Here is a 25,956-nt window from a genome sequence, read left to right as displayed (position 1 = left end):
GCGAGTTTCATTTTCTTTATTTATTCCATTTCTTGATTTTGTTGCCCAAGTTTCAAGGTATTCCAAATATAGCTGTTTGACCGCAGCGGTGGCGAAGTGGCTTGAACATCCGCCTCGCATGCGGGAGGTGCGGGGTTTGATCCCCAGTGCAGCCGGGTACCCACCGGTGATACAATGGGTACAAGCTGCCCATGGCCTGGTGTTCCCCTTAACCAGGGTGAAATGCTTGGGAAATAGGCCTTTGAACTCACCTTGAGGAAGCGAAAATGTCTTGTACATGACGCTCTATATCCGGAGATGCCCTCGCGCCATAAAAATTCACTGTCACCATCATAATTTGTAGCTGGTGGACTGGAATAAATATTCCTTCGCTTCTTTGCGACCTTTCTGCAGACAATCAACAGAATGTAAAAAAATAGTATTGTTGTTGGTGGTATCGTTGTTGGCGCTCGCATGCTGTGCGATGTCAGTGCACTGGAGCTCCCCAGTGGTCGAAATTATTTCGGAGCCCTCCACTGCCGCACCTCTTTCTTTCTTTCTTTCTTTCTTTCTTTCTTTCTTTCTTTCTTTCTTTCTTTCTTTCTTTCTTTCTTTCTTTCTTTCTTTCTTTCTTTCTTTCTTTCCTTCTTTCTTTCTTTCTTTCTTTCTTTCTTTCTTTCTTCCTTCCTTCCTTTCTTTCTTTCTTTCTTTCTTTCTTTCTTTCTTTCTTTCTTTCTTTCTTTCTTTCTTCACTCCTTCCCTTACGGTGCGGTTCGGGTGTCCATCGATTATGTGAAATAGATACTGCTTCATTTCCTTTCCTCAAAAAACAATTTTTAATGTTTTTACTTATCTATCTATGCAATCGTAAGAATAAGTAAGGGCGGAATTCCTCGGGGCAGTTAGTGTACGTTTAATGCACAGGAATTATTTCACTCTTAGCAGTAGTACCACTATAGAGTGCTTTTGATCATCCGAGAAGAAAGCTGAGATTGGCAACATTCGGTCCCAAAACTGTGACGCCAGGAAAACATGAGGGATTAGATTTGCTAGGAAAACATTTCTTCATGAATGGCATAGGACTGCCCCGCGAGGTGCTGACATCTCTGTTCGGTGTTTAGTTCAGTGCAAAACTTTATTTTAAAATCGAAAAAACTTCTGTGCGAATAGTTTTATCTTATGTTTTATCACGGAACTGTCGTTTTTATTTTCGACCACAACTTATCGCTCAAAGCGAATCATCATCATCAGCCTAGCTACGGCTCCGGTTAGGCCGCAGGCTTATGTTTCTTTGTCCGTGCTCTTGAAGAACACTGTTCACTTGAGCTGAATTGTGATGTACTATACCGCTGACAATGGTATACAGAAGAAAGCGCTCTTCTAACTCAAAAAACCTATTTTTAAAAATAGTGTAAAGCCTTAGGTGAAACACCTTCTATATATAACACCGTCCATCGTGGTAGGTGGCAGATAAATGAATGATTGGTCGCGAGAGGTTGCTCGCGAAGAGCAACCTGGTTCTCACAACCCCCACCGATGGCAGCACCTGTCATCGCACGGGAATGGCGCAGCACTGAACTACTGCGCCAGGAGTGGTACGAGGACTCCCAGGGATCTATGACTGCTAAGTAGGGCGTGATCAATTCCACATTTATAGGAATTAACCAATAATCGCTATCCGAACAACTTCCTTCCACGATGAGTTATTTGGAACATCGAAACTGAAGTGAAAAGCCTAGTGCTAGACTATTTGACTTCTCTACGCAAATCGAGCGTCGTTTTTTTTCTCGCTTAAATACCCTCCTGTGAACCGTTGACGGTGGGTGCACGCATTATGTTTGTTCCTAAGACCAGTATAGGCCGAAATCCACACTATAGGTTACGAGAAGAAAGGCTTCTGCAGATGTGCACATTTCAAGAGTAAACGTTCGGAGTAGCAGCACCTGCAACATTGTTGAAGTCGACTGATCGCTGCGCTAGGCATTGTCTATGCGACGTTACCTGCGCTCCAGATATCACAACTGGCCCTCTGTGTTCGTCATTCTTCTTTCCCTTAGTCTCTCTTTGTCGACCAGTTTCGCTCGACTATTGAAATCTATGTAAAATGCAAGAAGCGTTAACGTAAGCTGTAAAGCTCAGTGAAATAAGCACTGAGACTGCAGTAAACTATATTCTTGTTCGCCATGCGGACGAACACCACGTAGCATTATTAAGTGTTCTTTTACCCTCATGTGCGGGCCAGCTAATACGAGCGTTGATTACTTTTGGTTGCAATTCATACCTGAAATAACAGTGTTTAGAGAAAACTTGCTTCATAGCCACAAATGTCCAAAACGAGCGTGGAGGTTTCGGCAAACAAAAGCCACCAGTCGTGAGTCTGACGTCTAGTGCAGCATTGTGCAACACATTCAGCGGTTGGGCGCTTATCTTTAGCGCTTATCGTGGCACTGGCGTCTTTATCAGAAGCTTGCACGCAATCATGCAACCCTTTCTGAACTCGGAAGTTCCTGCACAAAATAGTTTCAGCTTGCACACAAGCCTGTCCATTTATAAAAGCATTAGAGTACGGTGTACATTTTGCGCGCACACTTGAGAAACATAATATTAAAAATAAAATTTAATAACAATTCAAATTTAAAATTAATTAAAAAAAATTATGTTCCATCCATGTACACGCAAAATGACCGGGCTGCGGCGGCCGCCTTTTGATGGAGGCGATACGCAAAGGCGCCCGTGCGGTGCGCGATGTCTGTGGACGTTAATGATCCCTAAGTGGTCGAAACTAATTTGGAGACCTCACTACGGCACCTCTTTCTTCTTTCTCTCCCACCTTGCTCTCTCATGACGCGGTTCGGGTGTCCACCGAGATATGTGAGACAGTTACTGCGCCATTTCCTTTCCTCAATAATGCTCTTCACGTGGCAGCTTCTGAAGTGTTCACGCGCGCAGTATCACTGTGATGACACAAATTTTTATCCCATTGTGTTGGTCACTACAGAAAACTGAGCCAAGACCTGACAAACGGAAGCCTTGGCTGCATGTTTAAAATACTATAACAAAAGGTGTGTGAGTATTTGGAAGCACCGCAGCGTGGCAAAGGCTCAACTTTTCACTGAACTCACACTTTCCACGGTCTGCAGTGAGCTCATAACTTTATTCCTGAAGCCTAGTTATGAAAAATATTGTGCTTAACATAAGACTTTACACAATTTTGAGAAATAAACTTTTTGAGCTAGAAGAGCGTTTTAATCAACGCAGCGTTGTCAGCGGCGTAGTACCTAACATCAAAGCTAATACGCGCAAAGTAGTCGGCTGGTTAAGTAAAACTTAACAGTTAACTTTTTAACTATTGCCGTTAAGCTCCTTAATTATTCTTCCTTTTTCTTCTTATTTCGGGCACCTTTTCTTGATTCTTTCTCATGTGAAAAATAAACCAGCTCACGCGCAGGGTTACACTCTGTGCTCGCTGTACCGGGCGCCTTTTAGGACACCGTTTTCTGCGCCACGTGCCCGCCTTGTTATTTTTTCGATCGCGCAAAAATGCACTCGTTTTCGAGAAGCTTGCAGGCTGAGCAACCTCTCCGGTGAACTTAACTCTTCGAAATAGCCAAAATTTGTTGAGCCTCAGTGCCGAGGCTAACAGCAATTTCGGTGTTCGAAACACTAACATTAATATTTGTTACGGTGGCTACACGCATCTCAATAATTAAGGTGCGCAAAAATTAATAGTTTAAAAGTTAACTATTCAATATTCGCGAACCGACTTGCTAGTTAGCCCAACTTAGGTGTATTAAGATGTACTACCGTTGACAATGTTATGCCGAAAAAGCGCTCTTGTAACTCAAAAAGCCTAGTTTTGAAAACTGTGTAAAATCTTCGGTGACACACCCTGTATACTGGCAAGACAGAACTGCTTATGCGGATTATGGCAAGGTTTACAGATATTCGATATATTTTAGTATAAATGTGACCAGTATTTTTTTAGTGTTCGTTTTCAGTTCTCTACCCTGCCGAAGCTTATGGGTGTAAATTTCACATTGAACGGGAGTGCTTGTTATAATCTCTCGTTTGGCAGTGTCTCTTTACCCCAACAGCCCATAGGTTCGCGAATGCGGTTCATAATTTTATTCGAGAAGCTTCAGTACCCAAACTAAACTGTTAGAGAAAGCATAAAAGCCGCCGTTCAGAGAATGTTTTCAGATATTTGCTCTAATTTCGTCCTAATTTTAGGTGATATGTTATGAGCATTCAGTTTCGCTGCGCTCGCACCGAAAATCAATGATTGTTACTTTATCATGAAATATGTGTGCCCGTTGTCATCTCTCAGTTCAGAATTTATCATGATCATTATCATCAGCCTTACTACACCCTCTGCAGGGCAAAGGCCTATCCCATGTCTCTTCAATTAACCCGGTCCTTTACCAGCTGTGTCCACCCTTTGCCTGCAAACTTCTTAATCTCTTCCGCCCACCTAACCTTCTGCCGCCCCCTGCTACGCTTACTTTCTCTTGGAATCCACTCCGTTACCCTTAAAGACCAGCGGTTATCTTGAATTCGCATTACATTCCCTGCCAAAGCCCATTTTTTTTCTCGTGATTTCGACTAGGATTTCATTAACCCGCTTTTGTTCCCTCACCCACTCTGCCCGCTTCCGGTCTCTTAACGTTACACCTATCATTTTTCTTTCCATGGCTCGCTGCGTTGTCCTTAACTTAAGCTGAACTCTTTTCGTTAGCCTAAACGTTTCTGCCCCGTAGGTGAGTACCGGTAAGATAAAGCCGTTGTACACTTTCCTCTTGAGGGAAATTGGTAAACTGCCACTCATGATCTGCGAGAACCTGCCATATGCGCTCCACCCCATTCTTATCCTTCTAGTTATCTCCCTCTCATGATCCGGATCAGCTGTCACTACCTGCCCTAAGTGAACGTATTCCTTCAAAACTTCCAAGCTCTCGCTGCCAATTAAGAACTGTTGTTCCCTTGCTAGGCTGTTGAATATTACCTTGGTTTTCTGCATGTTAATTTTTAGACCCATCGTTCTGCACCTAAGGACGGACACATACTATGCTATCGCGGATTAGAGGATACATGAGAACTAGGTGTGGGATTACTCATTAATAAGGATACAGCTGGCAACGTAGAGGAGTTCTATAGTATTAACGAGAGCGTAGCAGCTATAGTAATTAGGCTGAATAGGAGGTACAAGCTGAAAGTGGTGCAGGCCTACGTGCCCACATCCAGCCATGATGACCAGACCGTTAAAAGTTTCTATGAGGACGTAGAATAGGCAATGAATAAAGTAAAGTCAAAGTACACTGTACTGATGGGCGACTTCAGTGCGAAGGTGGGCAAGAAGAAGGCTGACGACCACGCAGTAGGCGACCCTGGGATAGGTTCTAGAAATTGCGGGGGAGAGTTATTAGTAGAATTCGCAGATATAATTTACGGATCATGAATACCTTCTTCCGCAAACGAGAAAACAGGAAGTGGATCTGGAAGAGCCCCAATGGTGAGACTAAAAATGAAATAGACTTCATACTATGCGCTAAACCTGGCATCATTCAGGATGTGGCCGTCCTCGGAAAGGTGCGTTGTAGCGACCACAGAATGGTAAGGTCTCGAATTAGCTTAGACTTGAAGAGGGAACGGAAGAAGCTAGTGAAGAGGAAGACCATTAACGAGTTAGCCGTAAGAGGGAAAGCACAGGAGTTTAGGATAGCGCTGCAAAACAGATATTCGGCTTTAACTGAGGAAGATGATCTTGATGTTCATACAATGCACGATAAACTGACATCAATAATTACAGATTGCGCAGTAGAAGTAGGCGGTAGGACAGTTAGACAGAAAGCTATCTCAGGTGACGAAAGATCTGATTAAGAAGCGCCAAAGCATGAGGGCGTCTAACCCTACCGACAGGATATAACTAACAGAGCTATCAAAGTTAATAAATAAGCGCAAGGTAGCCGACATAAGGAAGTTTAATATGGAGAGAATCGAGCATGCTCTAAAGAACGGAGGTATCCTAGAAGCAGTGAAGAGGAAATTAGGCATAGGTAAAAACAAGATGTATGCATTAAGAGACAAGCAGGGCAAGGTCATTAGCAATATGGATAAGATAGTTAACGTAGCCGAAGAGTTCTACAGAGACCTGTACAGTAGCCAATGTAATCAGAGCGTTAATGAGAAAGACAGCAGTTCACAGCAATGCGTCATCCCGCCAGTAACAACAGAGGAGGTACATAAAGCCTTAGGAGCAATGAAAAGGGGAAAAGCAGCTGGGGAGGATCAGGTAACAGCAGATCTGTTGAAGAATGGAGGGGACATAGTGCTAGAAAAACTAGCCACCCTGTATACGTAATACCTTATGACCTCGACTGTACCAGAAGCTTGGAAGAATGCAAACATTATCTTAATTCATAAGAAGGGAGACGCCAAGGACTTGAAAACTTACAGGCCGATCAGCTTACTATCCGTTGCCTACAAAGTATTTACTAAGGTAATCGCTAATAGAGTCAGGGAAACCTTAGACTTTAATCAACCAAATCATCAGGCAGACTTTCGTAAAGGATATTCCACAATAGATCATATTCACACTATCAATCAGGTGATAGAGAAATGCGCAGAATATAACCAGCCTCCATATATAGCTTTCATTGATTACGAGAAATCATTCGAGTGGAATCCTCAGCACTCATACAGGCATTGCGTAATCAGGAGGTAGAAGAGCCTTATGTCAAAATACTTGAAGATATATATAGCAACTGCACAGCTGCTATAGTCCCCCATAATGTCAGCAATAAAATTCCAATAAGGAAGGGCGTCAGGCAAGGAGACACGATCTCGCCAATGCTATTCACCGCCTGTTTACAGGAGGTATTCCGAGGCCTGAATTGGGAACAGTTGGGAATAAGAATAAATAGAGAATACCTAAATAATCTGCGATTCGTTGATGACATTGCCTTGCTGAGTCACTCACAAGTTGAACTGCAAAGCATGATCAATGAGTTAGAATTTATAGCTTCAATCAAGTGCACTTTGTTGGTTAAGTTTTATTGAGCTTAATGGCCCAAAGCAACTCAGGCTATGAGAGACGCCGTAGTGGCAGCCTTTGATAATTTCAACCGTCGTGGGTTCTTTAACTCTGCTCTGCCTCTATCGAAACGGGACAATCACGGCCGGGCTCGAACCCGCCTCTTTCAGGCCAGCAGGCCTGCAGCATAACCACTGAGCCACCGCGGCGGCTCAAGCGCAGTTTGAGTATGCGAATGCGGTCGCTTGTGTACCACGCGAAAATATCTCCAACAGAAGGAACTGGGCGCTTAGGGATGAATAAACAGCCAATGAGTGCAGTGAATTTTCTATTCGGAAAGCCAAAGGGCACTACTACAGAGAGCCGTATTTGCAAAACTAATTGCAGACATCCTGATGCTACCGACGAACTTGATATCGCCACTTGCTCAGAGCTCTTGCCAATTCCGCTTTCTAGTGGCTTTTTCGCGCGTGTTTCAGAATAAATCTGAAATTATGCATGTATCTGCAAATTGGATAAATCTTTCATTGGATTTCAACGGTCGCTTGCAATGCACTCGATTGTCGCACTGAGCTGAGGTTTATCACGAAGAACGTCTTTGAACACAATGTTATCAAGAATACTCCACCGATTATATAGCCCCGACTGTAAGGGACACCGTTCAGTCTGCGCTTGGACCTAATACTCAGCCGCTGCTGCTGCAAGCAATCTGGTTGCTGCGAATTCTGTTCTGCAGAGGTAAGTAGAATACAATGGGTCCCCCTTCGGATTGAGCTAACTACATTTTATGTACCTGAGGAAGTGTTTTCGCCTTTCTTTTGCACAGCCCTTGCTGGCTTGCAGTGCAGCGTGGAGTGCGCTGTAGTACCGAAATGCACAATCAACTTGCCATTCATTGCGTTTTAAACATATCCTTTATTTGGTGCGCGAACGCTAAGACCACCTTCATTGATTTCGCCAGAGTTCTTGCCTAGCGGCGCGGGTTGCCCAGGAAGAGCAACCAGAGAATCGCAAGCCCTGCCCGTGGCATATCATTTAGTAAACTTTCAAACCTAATACCAGCTATAGCCGCCATGATGGTTACGGTCTAGAGAGAACAATGCACAGTACTTCGTTTTCCTGCAGTATATTTCGTTTAAGAATACATTTATTTGTCTAGGGCTGGAGCGACACAACTTCACGTGTGCATTTATTTATAAATACCGCTAATCACAATTGGAATTGTAGCAGGAGGGCATACTTAAGTCAACCACGAAGTGGCCCAGTAATAATGAGAAATATAAATAGGTCAACGTGTTAAGAAAAAACAACAACAAATGGCACAACGCAATTACAACAAATATATGATGTAAGCAAAAGATAGTACATAAATTAGGGCTATTATCGATAGCATTATACAATGAGTAACAAGATGTTGAAAATAGTGCTGCTTTTTAAAATATAGTGACAATAAGTGAAAAAGAAATATAATGAAAATACATTGCAAAAGCATTGAGTAGTGTCAGCAGCGTTTTCATACCTATTCGGGAATCCATTGTGGCCAAGAAAATAACGTTTGTCGGACAGAGCCTTATTGATAGTACGCTTCCCTTCTCATACAAGTATATCACGCGAACGAAACGGTCAGCGTGAGTGGTGCAGGGACAGGGAGATTTAGCGCCCTACTTTTTTAATAGGGGGAGTGACACTGGACAACTAGACGATAAGCATACTCGCGAGTATTTAATTCTCGGATGCTTACCGCAATTATCCATATGATTTAAAAATTGTGTTTTCCTGTTATCTTCTGCAACTGTAGCTACTTTCAATGGTCTTACCCTTAGCTAATCTTAATGTCGACGTTTTCTTGGTTGCTATGGGTGCCTCGTGGTTTCGAGGCTGTAGGCAATTACAATGAAATAGTTTGTCCACCATTAAGTCAGCACCAATGTGCAACATATAACCAACATAGTCTACTTCCTGAAAAATTTGCTTGCTGAATATCGCACTCACTTAAGCAAGCAATCCTCCCGAAGAAATTTAAGGCCCGTTTCTTAATGTTATCAGGCCGAATAAGCATGCCTTCTTGCACGCATACAAGAAAGCTGGCAGTTTAACATTGCTAAGCACGAAATGTTGGGCGAAAGCACAATTGTTTGCAGGTGGACACCACTGCCACGTACCTGACCCAGAACCCACTGATCCGGGGAGCCAGTTAATCGCGTCCTCCATTTTTTCATCGTCAATACCAATTTACCCAATGTACGCCGGCGGCTTATTCTCCAGTGCCGCGCTTCAGCAGCGTTGCAAACGCCAACGCGTTTTTTGCCTTGTTTCTGCCACAGAGCTGTCCACGCCAACGCATGAAGCGCACATCTCTTTGTCACTACTGCCACATATCTTAAAGCGAGAATATTAGTTTGGCAGTATCATTAGTTGATGAAGAATACGATAAGCAATTTGCCGCGCGAGGGTGTGTTGAAGTTTAACACGAGGCGTATTCGGACCCTACAGTATCTTTTTTTTGCCTGTGGAGAATAGCTGTGTTGTGCCATGTGATCTATTTATGTTGCTGGGACTATTTAGTCCCTGGAAGAGCTGCATGATGGACCATCACGCCGAATCACCACGGTCGTCGAGATCTTTGTTTCGTGAGCAATGCGCTTTGGTGCGGGAAGTATGTGCTGGCCTGGAAGAGCCGCCTAGCTGGCTCCCCTATCTGGATGCATGTGTGTGCCTCCTACGCTTCTGATGTTTTGGAAGGGGGGGGGGGGTCGTGCAGGGGTAGGGTGGCCTGGTGTTTTGTGGCGTAAGCATGCTTATACTTTTCTTCCCGGCACTGTTTCCATGCAATAAAGAAAAAAAATCTGCGGCGATATAGCATAGTGCTCTCGCGCAGTGTCCAGCGAAGCTGATCTGTTCGCGCCGACGCGTGTTCGAATCTCAGTCACGGATTTTCATTTGATTTATTTATTGTACTTTGCACAAATACACGAACATTGCAAAATCTTTATCGGTGTTAACCCATCGGAATCGCTTGCGTCCACAGAAGTATTTTGCCAGGAGTATCATTACCCCTGTTTCGTGGCTAATCAGGAGTTCTGCTTAAATATTTTGAACAATTTTCTTTCATTTAGGGTCACTGCCCACCCTTCATCATTCTAAAAACTTTGCACTAATAACTGCTTGTTCGAGTGCAATATGAACAAAAAAGGTGAGAGTCCGGAGGGCATAAAAGAATTTATGTATTTTTTGTTTAGCTTCAGGTTATCTTTTCGTCAGGTCCGCTTCACACTTGCAGAGATAATTTTCAGGCGAGAATAAAAAACTCCACCACACAATTCTCGGCCACACAAGTTTCACTATTTTCTCCACATCTTGGACAGTGTCGTGGTCGTGGTCAAAGATATACCAGCATCTATATATTCTTCAAGGTTAAAATATTAATGGGTGGTCAAAGTGAACCTCGACAATTGACCACTGCTGCCCTCGGTCATGCTGTGCTGCTTTTCGAAGTGGAAACACAATAACCCAAAGCGTCTCCAGTGCTTTGCCCTGCTAGCATAGGGCGAAAAAATAATGCGCTTCATAGTGGTCTGAACGAAGCTTCTGTTATCAATGTTCTGCGACGATAAATAATTAAAAAAATAATATAATTTATCGCAGTGAAAAAGGTGAAGATGGCCGGGCGATTGCCCATAGCAACTGCGCTCTTCTGCCTGGTGATGAACGCAGCGTCTCTGGAGATAGATACGGGAGACGGCGGCTACAAGGAGCTTCTGATTGCAATCCACAAGGATGTCCCTTACAATGAGTCTATCGTCACGAACCTCAAGGTAATAGATACATTTTCAGATTCATTTTACTGCGCTAATTTCTTAGCCCTTCTCGCGGGAAAAAACTGAGAAGCTTTCTCCGGCCTTCTAGCAACAAGGAAACCATTAGAAATGCCGTCAATAGAAAAATTCAGATAACATTCATGTATTATGTATTAAAATTCACGTACAATATAAATTATATCATAGTTGTTTATCATATTAAGTCACGTCTTAGTAATTATGCGGATGGCACAAACACCAACTAATGCTTGCGTAACGAAACTTTTATGGCTTATAGGGGTTTAACGCCCCAAAGCGACTCAGGGTATGAGGGACGCCGTAGTGAGGAGCATCGGAAATTTCGACCGCCAGAACCTACTTACATCGCATAGTACACGGGCCTCTAGAATTTTGCCTCCTTCGAAACTCGACCACTACGGCCGGGATCGAACCCGCTTATTTCGGGCCAGCAGGCGAACAACATAACCACTGACCTATAACCACACGACTTTTCTCTCCCGAACTTATTATATTCAGTTAAAATACGATGGAAGGATTGAACTATATGAACAAACGTTCGAGATCGCTGCGGTAACCCGCTTTGAAGAAATGTGAAAGCATGCTCATGTTTGCAGATCCGACATCGCAGCTTGCTGCTGTGACTCGGGCTGCCGACGTCATGTCCCGGCATAACCTACTTGATGCAGTGCGGGACCGCGCAGCGGCCCAGGGACCCAGCTGGGTCTAAAACTCACTTGCTCAATAAACTTTTTCTGTCTGTCTGTCTGCGAAAGCATGGACGCCTGTTCGCCCCTGTTCGCCTCTCTTCCATCAATTGCCCATTTTGAGTTTTCAAACTTGGAGCCACGCTTGGCGCCGACCACACTTTCGGTTTTTCAAATTTGGCGCCACGCTTGGCTTCCCCACTTCCGGTGTGTTCAAATTTGGCGCCACTTTTTTCCTGCCCGCTAACTTTTTAGACATTTTAAGCCCTAATTAATCAACTAATTAACTCACCTCAACCGTCCGATTTTCCGCACGAGATTTTTTGATGCTCTGTCCGATGGTACCATTCCTTTTCGCATAAACCCATTAGTTCGGACGTAATCGTGCGGAGAAGCTCGTGATGACACGAAACCGCAAACATAGCCATACAATGCTTTCGCATTGAACTAAGATGGATGTGTTTAAACATGTAGGAGCTCCTGCAGTCTTCTTCCGAGTTCCTGCACCGGGCTACTAACGGGCGGGTGTACATCAAGCACGTGACCATCCACTTCCCCAACACGTGGCCTAAGAGGAGCAGTGCAAGGTCATTGTCTTCGAGCTCCTTTGACAGAAGCGATGTGCGCGTCCGACTTCCCCAATCAGCTGAAGAAGACCGGCCCTTCACGAGACAGTCGAGGCCCTGCGGTCAGCAGGGAGACTTCATACAAATCCCTCCCTCCTTCCTTGCCGAACTCCGCGCATTGACAACGGCAAAGTACATAAATCCAGGTAATAATAATAATAATTGGTTTTGGGGGTAAGAAAATGGCACAGTATCTCTCATATATTGTTGGACACCTGAATCGCGCCGTAAGGGAAGGGATAAAGGAGGGAGTGAAAGAGGAAAGGAAGAAAGAGTTGCCGTAGTAGAGGGCTCCGAAATAATTTCGACCACCTGGGGATCTTTAATGTGCGCTGACATCACACAGCACACGTGCGCCTTAGCGTTTTGTCTCCATAAAAACGCAGCCGCTCGCATTATAATAACGAGTGGAAATGTTCTCTTTAAAAAGTGTCGCAGAGGTGTATTAGGTCCTTCAGTAGGAGTAGTAGAGTTCCGCGAATGTTTCTAGCGAATGCCATAACAATCCGCAAGCGGGTCTGCAACTGTTAATAGAAATGAAAACAATTTTATCCGAGGCAAAGTTTCAACAAAGTCACATGACAGGGTTTTCAATAGATTTTGACCAGCATTCTTATGAAGCCCAGCGCCACTCCCAATCCCTGAAAGAAACAAAAACGAAAGGGCTTTCCCTGGTCTTAGGAAACCTCCTTTTGCACATTGAAGAGATTTACCAACACAGATTGTAAGAAAGAAAGAATACTTAATGTTAAAAAAATTGTGATGTTGATTTTGTGGAGAAATCAGCGGCGAAACCTTCCGCGACTTTATTCAGCGATTCAGCAGCTTTTTCCGCCCATTACTAAAGCTAGGACAACACAGTTTTCGAAGCCAAGTACCGAACGGGTAAGGCCAGTTTCCTGGAAGCCTTAGCTGAACCGAAATTCAAGCTATATAATACCATTTTAAAATCAAAACTTGGGAGTTTTAATGAGTGCGGTTGCTTTTTAAGAAGTCTGAGGTAAAGCAATTGAGGTAGTTGTAGGGTTTATTGATCTCTGGCACGTGGTTCAATACACTTTTTTTTACGTAATGTATCAGGCGCAATTTCAACTCCTGTGCGCTCTTCCAAGTTTTTTTAATATGATAAATAAAACATCCTTAAAAAGGTTTGGGGAACGTATTTCTACATTTTGGCGACAAATAGCCACTTTTTCATGTGCAGTCTGCAAACTGACGTGAAACTTGATTAATTCGCAGAGAAGAGCCAAATGATCGAATGTTGTGGTCATTAATACTAGCGGAGTTCGCCCTTCAAGGAATAATTTTGCATTCCAAAAACCAGTACACTAATAGCTTCTGAAAAGGTGCTCAAACGCTCGTACAAAAAATTCCAGGTACTCTTTTAACCATTTAGACTGGAACTGCACCAAAGCATTCTTCCGTCCGATAGCATATGAGTGAATTCCCATTCACTAATGAGAACATTTGCGGTGTTTACTTCTTTTTAGAATAAAGTAGACGTCCAAAACACTTTGCGATATCCACCAATGTGCTGACTCATGGTTTGGGTAATTGATGTGGTTTATTTTTGCGGATAATTTACTCAAAGAACTGCAGCACAGGTCATAGAAGAGGATACAGAGAGAAAGTGAAAAGAAAAATTGTAGTACTGCGAATCTTAGTAAAGTTGTGTGGAGTGACAACTGAACAGTTCTTTCAGTGTAGGTTGCTTCAGCCGAAAATCGGAAGTACTCAAGTTTTTGGTCATTGGCATTAATAGCCTTAAAAAGTTTCTGTTATATTTCACCCATTATTAAAAAGCAGTTGAAATTGCATATGATGTTTTTATATTTTGAGTTAAACGCTTTAAAAAGCTATTATAAAGTTATTTTTAGATTTTTGCACCTTTTACGACTTGGTTCATTTTCAGGAGAAGTCATAAATGAAAAGCGTGAAAAAAATCTGATATACAGAAAAAAATTACTCAATTGCAAATATAAGCTACTAAGCAGTCGTTCTTCTGTTAAGAAATGAGGTAACGGTGGTGAAAGTACAAAAATAGTAATGAGCTTTTCATAGAAGGTGCTAAAAAAATTGGCGTCAATACGTCCTCAAAGTGTTTCTTGTTTTCACTTGTAATGTTTACTTGTATGTTTAATCGGTAACGGCTCACTGCCTTATCACTGCGCCAATCAAAAAGGCACCAAGCCACTCTGCAGACGTCAGGATCATCCGCAGCTGTCTCCTCCTTGTTAGAGATTGCTGCTGTTCCTCCATGCCCCCATATCGAATTTTTTATGCTGACCTCGAATTAAACACGGCCGAACGTGGTGATCAATTTTTTGTTTAGCCTGCGACTGTCCACCGCACTTCCAAATATCGACGCTGCGGAATCGCATTTCCTTCGTGAGGGACAGAGATCGCGAAATAGGAAATGAGGTTCGACGCTAGTGTTCTGTCTGCCATCTATGCCCATGCTACCACGAAAGCCTCGTGACGATGTGCGTTAAAAGAAATGGAACTCAAGAGTAAATACTGTGACCTAAAATAAAAGCAGAACTAGGTTATTGCTGCCAGAAACTGATTCCCATATATTCTTTCCTATTAAACCAGTTGGAATGTTTAGTAGTTTTTATGTGCTAAAAAAGGTGTCTGGATCATAAGTTTCCGTTTTACGGAGATGCAAGTGGCAGCAGAGCACGCCCATGACATTTAAATATGAGAGTGTTGAAATAAAGATTGAATGATTGACTGAATAATCAGAGCGACACAGTACAAAATTTTTCAGGGATCTGTAGGGCCATGAAAGTAGTCAGGTTAGGGTATGAGTAGTGAAGACTGTTTACGAGTGGACATGTGTGTATTATTCTTCGCATTGATATGTGATGCTTCATGATATAATATACCTTTCATTCCTTTTAGAGGTTATCGAGGACCACATAAAAATACATTTCTTGAGTTTAGTACAAGTGGGGCCACAAAAAATTAATGCCACTGCCGACTCTTATAGCGGCACAGGTAATTGGCCAAATATTGGAAAGGGACGGTTTCACACTGGCCCTTTGTAGGACCAGAGTTTGCCAATAGATTTCCAATAGTGTGCCGATTACCTGTGTTGCTATTGTGCCCCTCAGAAAGTAATCCCTTCATCATTTCTTGTCCGCAGCATATGGGCTGGTGCACGAATGGGCCCACTACCGCTACGGCGTGTTCGACGAATACGGCACACAGGGCGACCAGGAATTTCCTTTGACTTACTGTCGCGATGGCAAGGTGGGATCAATAGAAACAGAGCTTCTTGATAATGCCAGCCGCAAGGCTTCCTAAGCGTAAATTTATCAATATTCAGCACCGTGATCAGTACAAATTTGTTAAGGTTAGCGGACTTACATTACCTTATACTTACATTACATTACCTTATTCTTGTACTTTTGCAGTGGATTTTTACGATATAATCTGGATGTTTTATACCCTCTATAAATCTAAATATTCGTTTTTGGTATGTCATAGCCCGACTGCCTTAGTAAGTTCAATTAGAAAAGGCGGAACAAATTTCTAGGGTCTGAATGTTACCTCTTAAAAGTGGTAAAGAACATTTCTAGAAAATATATCTAATTACAACACTATACCTTTAAATGAAAGAATGAAAAGAAGATGGTCTGCTTCGTAACTATATTTACGTACAAGGACGACTTCGCTGCGGTGTAATCATTGATAGTTGCTAAAAACTTTGACAGTATTGGATTTGAACGCCCGGTACAGCACCCGGGTCTGAAGCGGCAGTATTGTCTGCATTTTTGGTCGTCCACTTACTTTCGAGCTGCATCCCCTAATCAAGCAAGCAGATAAACAAGCCCAAACCGCAACTGCTGTTCCCGTCAAGCCAATATCGGGAACGAAATGGCTTTTCAGGAAACCAACCACTGTTATCATAAGTCAACTTTTCATCGTCAGGGCATTTAGAATTCGAGCATTCTAAATTTTCTGAGAATTGCCGTTTGTTTATGCATTAGTTTCTTTTACACTAATGAAACCAAAACCCACTCAGTACTCCGTGACAAGATTATGCATCATGTTTCTATAGAGTTTGCGGAGCAGGCTCCAAGTTCACATAAGAGTAGTAGTGGAAAAGACATTTGGGCTATGGAAACGTCTCCCCTCATCCATACAACCAAGGTTCAACATTGCTTCCTTGAAAATTCTTAAATACTGGAACAACTTACACATTTGAATATATTGATATCTATTACTCTACTGCGTGCCCTCTGAGTGCTGCTCAGTTTGGGGACAAAGTTTCGAAAGCGGAGTCGCCTTACCATAGTATTTCTTCCCCCGTCCTCTTCCTGACCCACATTTTGTAGCGATAGCTACACTAGGCTACCTCTTCCACCCTTCAGCGTGGCACCACTTGAGCTCCTTGGCCACGCCGTTGGTCACGTGACTTGGTCACGTGGTGAGGAGCAGCTGCTGCTGCCGCGGCGCATCGCGCACCAGCTGCAACAGCTGTGCGCATGCGCCGTGCCAAGTGGGACGAAGATGAAGAAGGAACGCCCAGCGAAACGGAGCGGCGAAAGGCTGGCTTTCTAATTCGACATAGCGAGTTCCACTCGGCCAGATGTAGCTATCGCGTCACTCCAGATTTAACCAGAGCTAAACCACCGCCAATTTTTCTTTGTTTTTATTTCAGGTTAGGCTGAATTCTTGCTCCCGGGAAATTCGTTTCAAAGCAATACAGGCCAGCGGCGAGAAATGTGATATAGATGCAAACTGTCAATTCACTGGGGAATGTACAGTGACAATTTTTGTGCCGAAAACGAAAATGGTTGAGTCTTCCATCATGTTCATGCCATACCAGAGGGACGTAAGTATCACTGCCAGTGATAACATTCCTATATGCACGTTTAAGTGTAGGCCACTTTTTCTAGAGCCGAGGTCACCTCTCTGCACATTTCTGTGGCACACAACTTTTCGACAAAGCGCACTGTCACCAAGCGACGTAAATTTATTGCGCGTTGACATGTGCCACGCTTTTATTTACTTACTTTATGAGCAGTTGTCCGCATTTGTTGGTCTCTAGCCCACATTGAATAATAACCGTGTGGCGTAATGCTTAGGGTTGCTCACAGTGCTTGATGTCTAAGTCTGCCTCAAAAGAAAAGTCAGTGCGTCTTGTTACTGCTGAATTGGAGTTTAAAATGCTGTATTTTCCATGCTAGAAGAAATTCCCGAAGGCCGCTAAGGATGTGAACCTCTGGAGCTTTTTATTGTCAATTTATTTTCTTTCTTTAAAGCAATATGCTAAGGACGAGGACCGCCTTCGGCCAGCCTTTTGTTTGAAGCCAAAGTGTCCTGCTTAGCTTATCGCGTACCAGCAGCTGTCATCAGCTTGAAGGATGCTGCTTGCTTTACCTTCCTCGTTTGCGTATTGGAAAAAGAGGAGCCCCTTATCAAGCTTGCATTTTGTGATTATTCTCCTCAGTTTTAGAAACAGGCATATGCTGACTACCAAACCTCATTCTGTGCTACGTCACAATGGGATGCGGTGTATCACTCCGACATTAGCGCGTTGTCTTCCTACGCCTTAATGGCGCGGAGCGAATCTTGCAAAAATAGGAAACTTGCTTCTTTCTTTCTGTAGCCTCGTTCTTGAAAAGTAAAATATTGGTAATTGTGCTTTGTTTTCGAACTCTGCGAAGCAAGCGTCCAGAGAGAACATGGCGGTTATGAAAGGCCCTAATATCTTAAAAATAATTAAACATCAATGTTGTGGCAGTTGTCGCTGGACACATTACAGCTCGTGACAAAGGACTGACGGGGATTTTGAATGGAGGTAGGGGTATGGCTTTCTTCCTATCAATATATGGTGTATATGTTTACCGAGTGTATATTTATAATGGAGCTTTGACGTCTGCCGGAAGTTATTTGCGTATTTAATTGATAAAGCCCCACTACAATTCTTTCATGAGGGCACGGCTGTAGAACTTTTTGTGAAGAAAACTAAATTCGTTATTTATTCTTTGCCAACAACACACAGGTGCATGAGGAGTATTACACAGCGTGACATCGACATTAGTGCTGACCCCCCTGATATGTCTCCCTGCGCGATGGAAGCGTTTATGCATACAACAACAACACAGAAAAAAAGATTGTACATGATGCTTTCGAGAACTCTAAATATATTAAACTCTGCCAGCAGAAATGCAATTTAGATCTCCACCTGTACTCGTTAGAAGGCAGCGGTTATTTTCCAGGGTAGTGTGATTCATCGAATCTTCTGAACAGAAAAAACATGTCTCAATTTACGCAGTAAGTGGTGTTCTAACATAACTACACAGTCTTCCTCACAAGTTCTTATCTATTTATGAGTAGTTAGTGCAACACTGAACACTCTTACCAGCCTATTTTGTTTGCGTTAAGAGTTCAAAAATGCCTATGATTGCAAACTTGTTGCCTTCCTCAATCCTGTCAGCCTTAGTGAGTGCTAGAATACTTGCATTTTCTTCTCTTTGATGCGTTTTATATTTTTACACATTTTTCGTGCGGAAACTTTGTGAGGCAAACTGTACCTAAAGCATTCTAATGTAGTAGAGTAGCATTAAAATAAAAAAAATGTTAAATACAAAGCTTCTTTTTTACCCAGTTAAAGAAGCTACATATATAAGGCTGTAGTGGTTCTGCGTTAGGTCAGTAAGTGCTGCTGCATTAGGTTTCCACGAACAGGAATCCTGTTGTAATCGTCACAAAAAAGAACAATGGATAACTTTTAACTAAGGGCAGTGGTTTTGAGGTAATGAGGATTTAATTTACTCTGTTGTTATATCAGATCACCTATTCTGAGCAACACGAAGCGAGATGAATGTCCATTCCATGCACAAATAACAATATTTTAGTGGACATGAGACATTAAGCAAGACGCACATAGAAAAAAAAGTGATCTGGTATTGATGTATATTACCACGGAACGCGAAGTATATACACTATCCTAGGCTTCCAAATTTATTTAGGTATGGCTTAAGCTTTTTTTTCAACATACATGCTTCTATAGGTCAAATGCCTACAGACCATATGGAATGGTCTCTTTAGAACAGAATGACACCAGGTTTTTGCAGCAGATCAACTCATTCAGACAATTGTGCTCAGTACACACGGCTCCACTTTTCATGGGTTTCTTATGAACAAAAAAAAAATTAAATTTCAACTTTCCATTACAATCGGTGTAAATTTGCTCCCGGTAATGCAGAAGTGTTTGTAAACATGGACAAATCTTCTTTACATTGTATTTTGTAGCTACAGTAAAGAGTCTTGAATACCGCTCCTGAAGCGATTTTGCAACGACGAGAGTGACTGAAAACCTTTTGCGAGAGTGTCACGGGGTTGTATCCTCTATTCCAGATAACTCAGTTTTGTGACTCAGCCAAAGGAATCCGAATGCACGACCAGTTCGCTCCGAACAAGCAAAATAAGCTCTGCCACCAAAGGTCGACATGGGATGTAATCAGCGAGAACGACGACTTCAAGAAGTGCGCTCACTACGCCCTTTGCATGACCTAGCGAAAGACGAATTTTGCAACTTGTCTAGGGACAGATAGTTTTTATGCCCTTTTAGTACATATAATTACAGTCACTTGGATTAGTAAGAATTTATATACGATTAAAAGAAGTGTTGGGCCTACATTTAGACGGTTGAAGTAAGGCGCACTTTTTCAACTTTTATGGTGGACGGAATCAAGCAGACAGGCTTACATTCGTGGTCTGGCTAACATGACAACATGAAAGCTTACTTTCCTTTATAAAAATGGTTTATAGACAGTCTATAGACTCCTTATAGACTCTATCGCCTTCCTATAGATATTTATTTTTGTCTATTCATAGTCTATAGACTGTTCATAGAAAAAAGTCTACTAAGAGTGTACGGCCATAAATCTATAGATTGTCTATCGGATTTGTACTGCCTATAGATATTCTCTTGGATTTGTCTATAGACAGCCTATAGACCTTGCAGACAGAAGTCTACGGACAATTTATAGACTGTCTAAATAATTTTTTGTAAAGGTTACCGCAGATTACACTACAACGGGTGGTCGATTCTCATCGCCCAGGACATTAACAAGGCAATCCTGCATGTATAATTTCAGAGGGCATAATCATATGATCCTAGAATTGTGGCGAAATTTATGAATTCGGTCATAATAATGGCGTTGTTAAGATAATCAGTACATTTTCACTGTAACATGCACGTTCTAAGAGTATGACATAATAAAGAGTTGAAACCAACTTAATGCAGGTACTGCCATGGCCGAAAACACTTCGATTCTCGTTGTATTGGATCGAATCAGTGAATGAGGCTTTTATGTGCACTTATAGTTCAGAATATAAAAGCACAGCAAATTTATCGAAAATTGGACACACTGAACTGCTTTGTCCTCTGCTCACGGACGCAGGGCTCCACGGCCGGACATGTCCAAGCGCATCCGGGTGTCCATCGAAGAGACGCAGGAGAAAGAAGCCCTGCTGCAGCGGGTTGTCCTTGTCTTCTGCGTCTCAGGCAGCACGAGTGTAAGCTTCACCAGCCTCTAACTTCTAACTAACTGCTATGCGCAATACGTTGAGTTCTCGTTTGATGTTTGACAGAGTACGGTTTTACGAGTGTGGTCTCCTGCAGAAGCCCGGACGCTGGAAGCAGTGATGCTGCTTGCAGCATTACTGCTCCTGCTGTTAAACTTCATTAGTTTAATTCGTTATGTATGTCTAATGTGAATTGCTGTTTTCTTGTTTCGAGTAACACTACATTTACAAATTGAAATCAAATTCACACTGCACAAAGAAATCCGTTCGATTCATCGCAGGTGTTGAGCCAAACGCACAGACCAGAAGCCTTTTCACGAAGTTAGAAATACTCTTCATACATAGCCTTTGTGATTTTACCTTGGCCACAAGATATACACAAGATCTCTATAGGGATGAGGCCCTTATTCCATCCCTAGCAAACTTAAGTTTAAGTGAAGGTAGGTTGACATCTCGGTCGCCAGAAATTTGGAAGGTGCCTACTTTACGTACAAATTTTAGCCGTCAAATGTTAGCGTATTCCTTTCCATCGTTACTTAACCTCTAGCGCAGTAATAATATCAATTAAAAAAATATTGGCATGCCAATGTTGATGACTTTTTTGCATTATAAAAGAGATGGTACATTCACTAAGAATTGTATAATGATGATGTATCTATCCTGTATATATGTAATATGCTTATGGAATCTTCCAACGTGAAAATACAATATTTTTATTTTATGTTAGCTTCAGTTCATGCCGTGGCTTTGCACATCTATTTTCTGTGTAAAGTTTGCCCTGAAAGTTAAGCACTCCATATGTAACTATGTACAACCGGCGCATGCCTTGCACACAGGGGCTTGAACCTCGAAAATTGAACTATTTTTCACTTTTGTTCGAGCCCCTGCAGCTTTGACGGAAATAAATCAAATCAAATCACATAAAATGAAATCAAACATATCTTTAAGGACTATAGACACCTAATTTTACTGCGCGTTTGCTTCTGTCAAACGATGCGTTAGACATTAGAAAACATGGATTACCGATTGGTATTCGCCCACAGCCGCTAAATAGTTTATAATTCAATTTCTTCTCTCATGCTGTTTCGGTTTCGGTTTCATCGACAAAATAATGACTGTGACGTCTCGTTGATGTTTTGTTCACGTGATTCAATGGAAAGACAGTAATGTAATCGCCGGTGTTTAGTTTTAACTCACTATGACATTTAATACAGCCATTTCCAAGACGTAGAATGACAAAAAATGACCTGTCAGCGATTATATTACAGTTTTTCTAGTGGATCACGTGACCGAAACGTCAATTTGACGTCACAGCCGTCGTTCGGTCTAATAAAAAGAAGCCGAGATAGCGCCAAGAAGAATTTAAATGATAAATTATTTAGCGGCCGCACACGAATACCATACGGTGATCCATGTACACGCATGTATATATGGATACAATAATAGATCCGAGTTGAGAGAAAAAAATAAGCAGGATTTTTTGAGTAGCTTAAAGTACATTTGGTGCATAGTAAGCTTGAAAGCTAGAAAGAAATCCGCGAATACAGAAGAACTTAGGCCATGAAAAGCCTTGTAAGAATTCAAGACAACTGCATAGCCGGCATGACATGACAAAAACCGTCAGTGTAAGATTTGAGAGGTAATTCTAAGGCCTAATCGAAGACAAAAGGAAAGAGGATGAACTGGTTGAAAAGGCATGTAATTGAAGATTGAAGGACCTATTTTTCATCTAAGGAGTCAGCTCAGAGCAATGCAGAGCCGTGGCCAATGCTTACATTACTGACGGCAGTGTGTACAAAGCGCTAAAACGACATCCAAATGTTTGTCACCCAAGCCTTCAAGTACCATCCTGTACTTTCTGTGCTACATCTGGGCCTGCACTTAAGGTGGCGTACGCCGCTGTGCGTTTTTCTTACCAGGAGAACAACTATTTTCATTCTATTCAGAGCAGTTATTTGCGAGCAGTAGTGTCCGAATGGCACGCAATAAGGGAGTCACCTTTTCTGTCCGAAAGAAAAGCTCCCGAGTGCAAATAGAGTGGGGTTTTCAGTTCCTAATGATCGCCTAGAAGCACTGGTTCTTGCCATTGTGCTTTGCTGTAACGTTTATGCCTGCATCGCCCTAACCTATGCTACCTCTTGTAGCGGTGAAACCGTTGTCTGAAGTATAGAAAAAAATGATGGCACCTATGCTTGCGTTTTCAGCGAAACGTTAGCGAACACAGTGTCACGTGATAAATCAGAGAGACGCGAAATACTCGCGCGTAACGGCGGTCAAATACATCTCAACAATCGGAATAAAAAGTTTCAATCAACTAATTCAAGGTGCAGTCACTGCTGAGAGGCCTTTTGATGTCAGTTGTCGAAGGCATTGCACTACGTTTGTTCAGATCACCGGTGCAATATCTTCTGGCGCTTAACAATAGGCTTCAGCAAGCTTGCACGATACCCGATCATCCGACATGAGCCCCCGGTTATCAAGTTTACTCCGTTTGCTATTTGTGCGCAGTTCAATACCGATAGTTTGCGGCTTCATAAAGAATAATAAAAAAAACAAGCCGAGAACGAGACAGCGACCCTAGAATGTCTTTTAAATCTAAATATTTTGAAAATTTAAATGTTGTAATCTAAATATTTCACTTTAAAACGGACCATATAAGTATAAACATCGAAAGCACTCATAACTATTTAGTTTGCAGAAATTTGTGTGGAGTGTATATAATGGGCATCTGTAAAGCCGTATTCTTCTCGCCAGCAAAGCTCAGTGGATAGAGCGCCGGTCAGGCCATCGCTGGAGATCAATACTGTCAAAATTGATCTGTTATGCAAATAAAGCTTTCATCTCGTCCACTTGCACATATTGGCACGTCTATGTTTCAGCTCCAGCCCAGCACTCTTAATTTTGTTTTTGCTGCAGTCAGAGAGGTGGATGGAAGTCGTGAAGGAATCTGCAGAACGTTACATCAGCGGGATAGAGGACGGCAGTAGGCGGCTAGCCATCATCACGTGCAGTACACAAGCCAAAGTGGAACACACCCTGATGCCTGTGAATGTCAACACAAGGCAGGGATTCCTGAACACTGTGAAGAACCTGAAAGCATCGTCGAGAACGTGCATTGGCTGTGGCCTCAAGAAAGCTCTAGAGGTACGCCCTTTATGTGCGCGCGAAGCCATGAGGCTTTGCCCATCGAGAAAGGAAAAGAAGGGCGAAGTGTCAAATCTACACACCTCAAGCCTGCCGGAAAGGATCACACGGAAAGACCTAAATTGAGATTAAAACAAAGAGGGCCGGATCATACCATGCAATGTTTAGAGCATGCTTAGATGGTTACAACAACTGCGAGCTCGGGACCAGGGTGCAACAGCTCGCCGTAGGCCAGCAACTGGACGTGCCCCTTAGGTGACGAAAAGTACCACGTAAGCAATGCCTCCCGCTAGGATTTTAGTGTTTGTTTTATTATGCGGGTATATGAAAACGACAAAAATTAAAGCCACATATGCTTTGAACTTCGTTATGTCTATAACTCTGTATTTTGGATATCTCTAATAGAAAGAAGCCTATGAGTTTATGTCGTCATTGTAAGAAATAAGTGTAAGGAACGCGACAGTCATCGACACCAAGGACAGCACAGTAAAATGTTACTGTTCATTCTTAAACTTTTGAGCTGATAGGTGGAATAACAGTAGTGTAATAATTTCATAGTCGAAATATAACTGTACTAAAAAACAGCGCGAAGAAACGTGGACACCACAAAGAAACGACACACATGAGCGTTAACTCACCAGTGAATTTTTAATTTGAAGGAAAGATTCTGAAATAGAAGACATGAGAGGGTGGTTAATAAGGATGCGGCAGCGATAACCGGCAATCAGTGTGGTCGCGTCACAATATTTCAAAACCAGGAACGAACGAAGTAAGCGATAAAAAGACGGTGTAAAGAGCCGCAAAAAGGTGGTCAGGTGACAGTAACAAAAACAAGACTAATAAAAAATTACCCAGAAGAGGGGGGGGGGGAGAATGAATTAAAACCATGAGGGATACAGATGGGAAAATATAAGTGAACACAGAAAATAAAAGACGTAAAAACTTTAAAAACGTGCCCAAAAAGGGGTGGTTAAAGCATTAAAATCTTATAAGACGCGGCGGAGGATAAAACAAGATAAAGGCACTACCAACAAGGTATCATTGAATCATTTATCTGTAAGTGGCACAAAATAAATGTTAAGAGTTCATCAAGCAACCCAGAAAATTCAGCTGTTTTTCCGCCTTTCTTCGCGCTGTTTCGAAGTACATTGCATTACCAACTAGCCCGGAACCTTTATCTTCTGAAATATAATTGTTTGGAAGTAGAACAAGAAACAACTCAACTACATGAGGCCAGTGGGAACAATCAGTTACCTCCGCTTGTCGCGTACGGTGCTTTAACAACAGAGCCACGCCGGCGGCTGTGCGTTCTGCTTTCGGGGGCATTTACGGCTATGTAACCTAAACTTGAAAGTGTTCACCAGCCCCACCTTCGTCCATAGAACTTGTATTACCGCGAGCGTCACGTGGAACGTGATCAAACAGGCCGGGCGTCGGGTGCGCGAGAACCTTTTTATGCTACCAGTGGCATCAAGACTGCCGCAGCCGAGACCCTGGTTAAGCTATTGTGAAGGCTAATGTGTGTACATAAGTTGCTCATTATGACAGACGTATTAACGAAGCCTAGAATCACCCAAACCAAGGATAGCAAAAAGGAATATTTTGTTGATTTTTTCAAATTTTGGCGCTTCATCTGTGGGAACTGAGCAGTATCTTTTTCGCGTACCAATATTACTGGCACTGCCACAATGGATGAGTCCGTCTGCCAACCTTCCGTTAGTGCAGGCTATAACAATATATGTGCTTGTATATCGCAACTAGTGTAAGACAACTTGCAGCATAATAATCAAGGTGAAAGAAGACGGCTGTCTTGAGTTACTTTATTTTCTCCTTTTTATTCCCCTTATGCGTATTAGTGTTTAGAGTGCAGGGACGTTAATTTTTTTGGTAAACTGCTTCGCGGTCGGGGTAGGGGCGTAATCAATGACCGAGCTTCCTGTAGAGAAAACTAATGGCATGAACCGAACGTGCGGCGACCAACACCTACAACTGAAGCCAGGACATTCTGGAAGGGGATGGAGAAAGAAAAAAATAAACTACGCCGCTACTTTTTAAGCAGCCCTCCTCATTGAAGCGTAAAGATTGGTTGAGCAAAAGAGACAATCACA

At 42.6% G+C, this 25,956-nt stretch overlaps 1 protein-coding gene across 1 annotated transcript in view; it reads left to right on the top strand.

The window, feature by feature from the left end:
* The first annotated feature begins 7,686 nt into the window (after positions 1 to 7,686).
* Positions 7,687 to 25,956, top strand: part of LOC144107313 (calcium-activated chloride channel regulator 1-like) — a 32,920-nt gene continuing 14,650 nt past the window's right edge. The window contains exons 1-8 of the mRNA XM_077640307.1: positions 7,687 to 7,747; positions 10,655 to 10,824; positions 12,006 to 12,303; positions 15,306 to 15,412; positions 16,827 to 17,000; positions 19,532 to 19,659; positions 20,581 to 20,695; positions 23,621 to 23,848. Of these exons, the coding sequence (XP_077496433.1) occupies positions 10,669 to 10,824; positions 12,006 to 12,303; positions 15,306 to 15,412; positions 16,827 to 17,000; positions 19,532 to 19,659; positions 20,581 to 20,695; positions 23,621 to 23,848 (1,206 nt within the window). The 5' untranslated portion in view covers positions 7,687 to 7,747; positions 10,655 to 10,668. The remainder of the gene's footprint in view (positions 7,748 to 10,654; positions 10,825 to 12,005; positions 12,304 to 15,305; positions 15,413 to 16,826; positions 17,001 to 19,531; positions 19,660 to 20,580; positions 20,696 to 23,620; positions 23,849 to 25,956) is intronic.

The sequence above is a fragment of the Amblyomma americanum genome, chromosome 10 (assembly GCF_052857255.1).
Source record: "Amblyomma americanum isolate KBUSLIRL-KWMA chromosome 10, ASM5285725v1, whole genome shotgun sequence".
NCBI lineage: Eukaryota > Metazoa > Arthropoda > Arachnida > Ixodida > Ixodidae > Amblyomma > Amblyomma americanum.
Note: the sequence above shows the minus strand (reverse complement) of the source record. Positions and strands in the feature narration are given on the sequence as shown.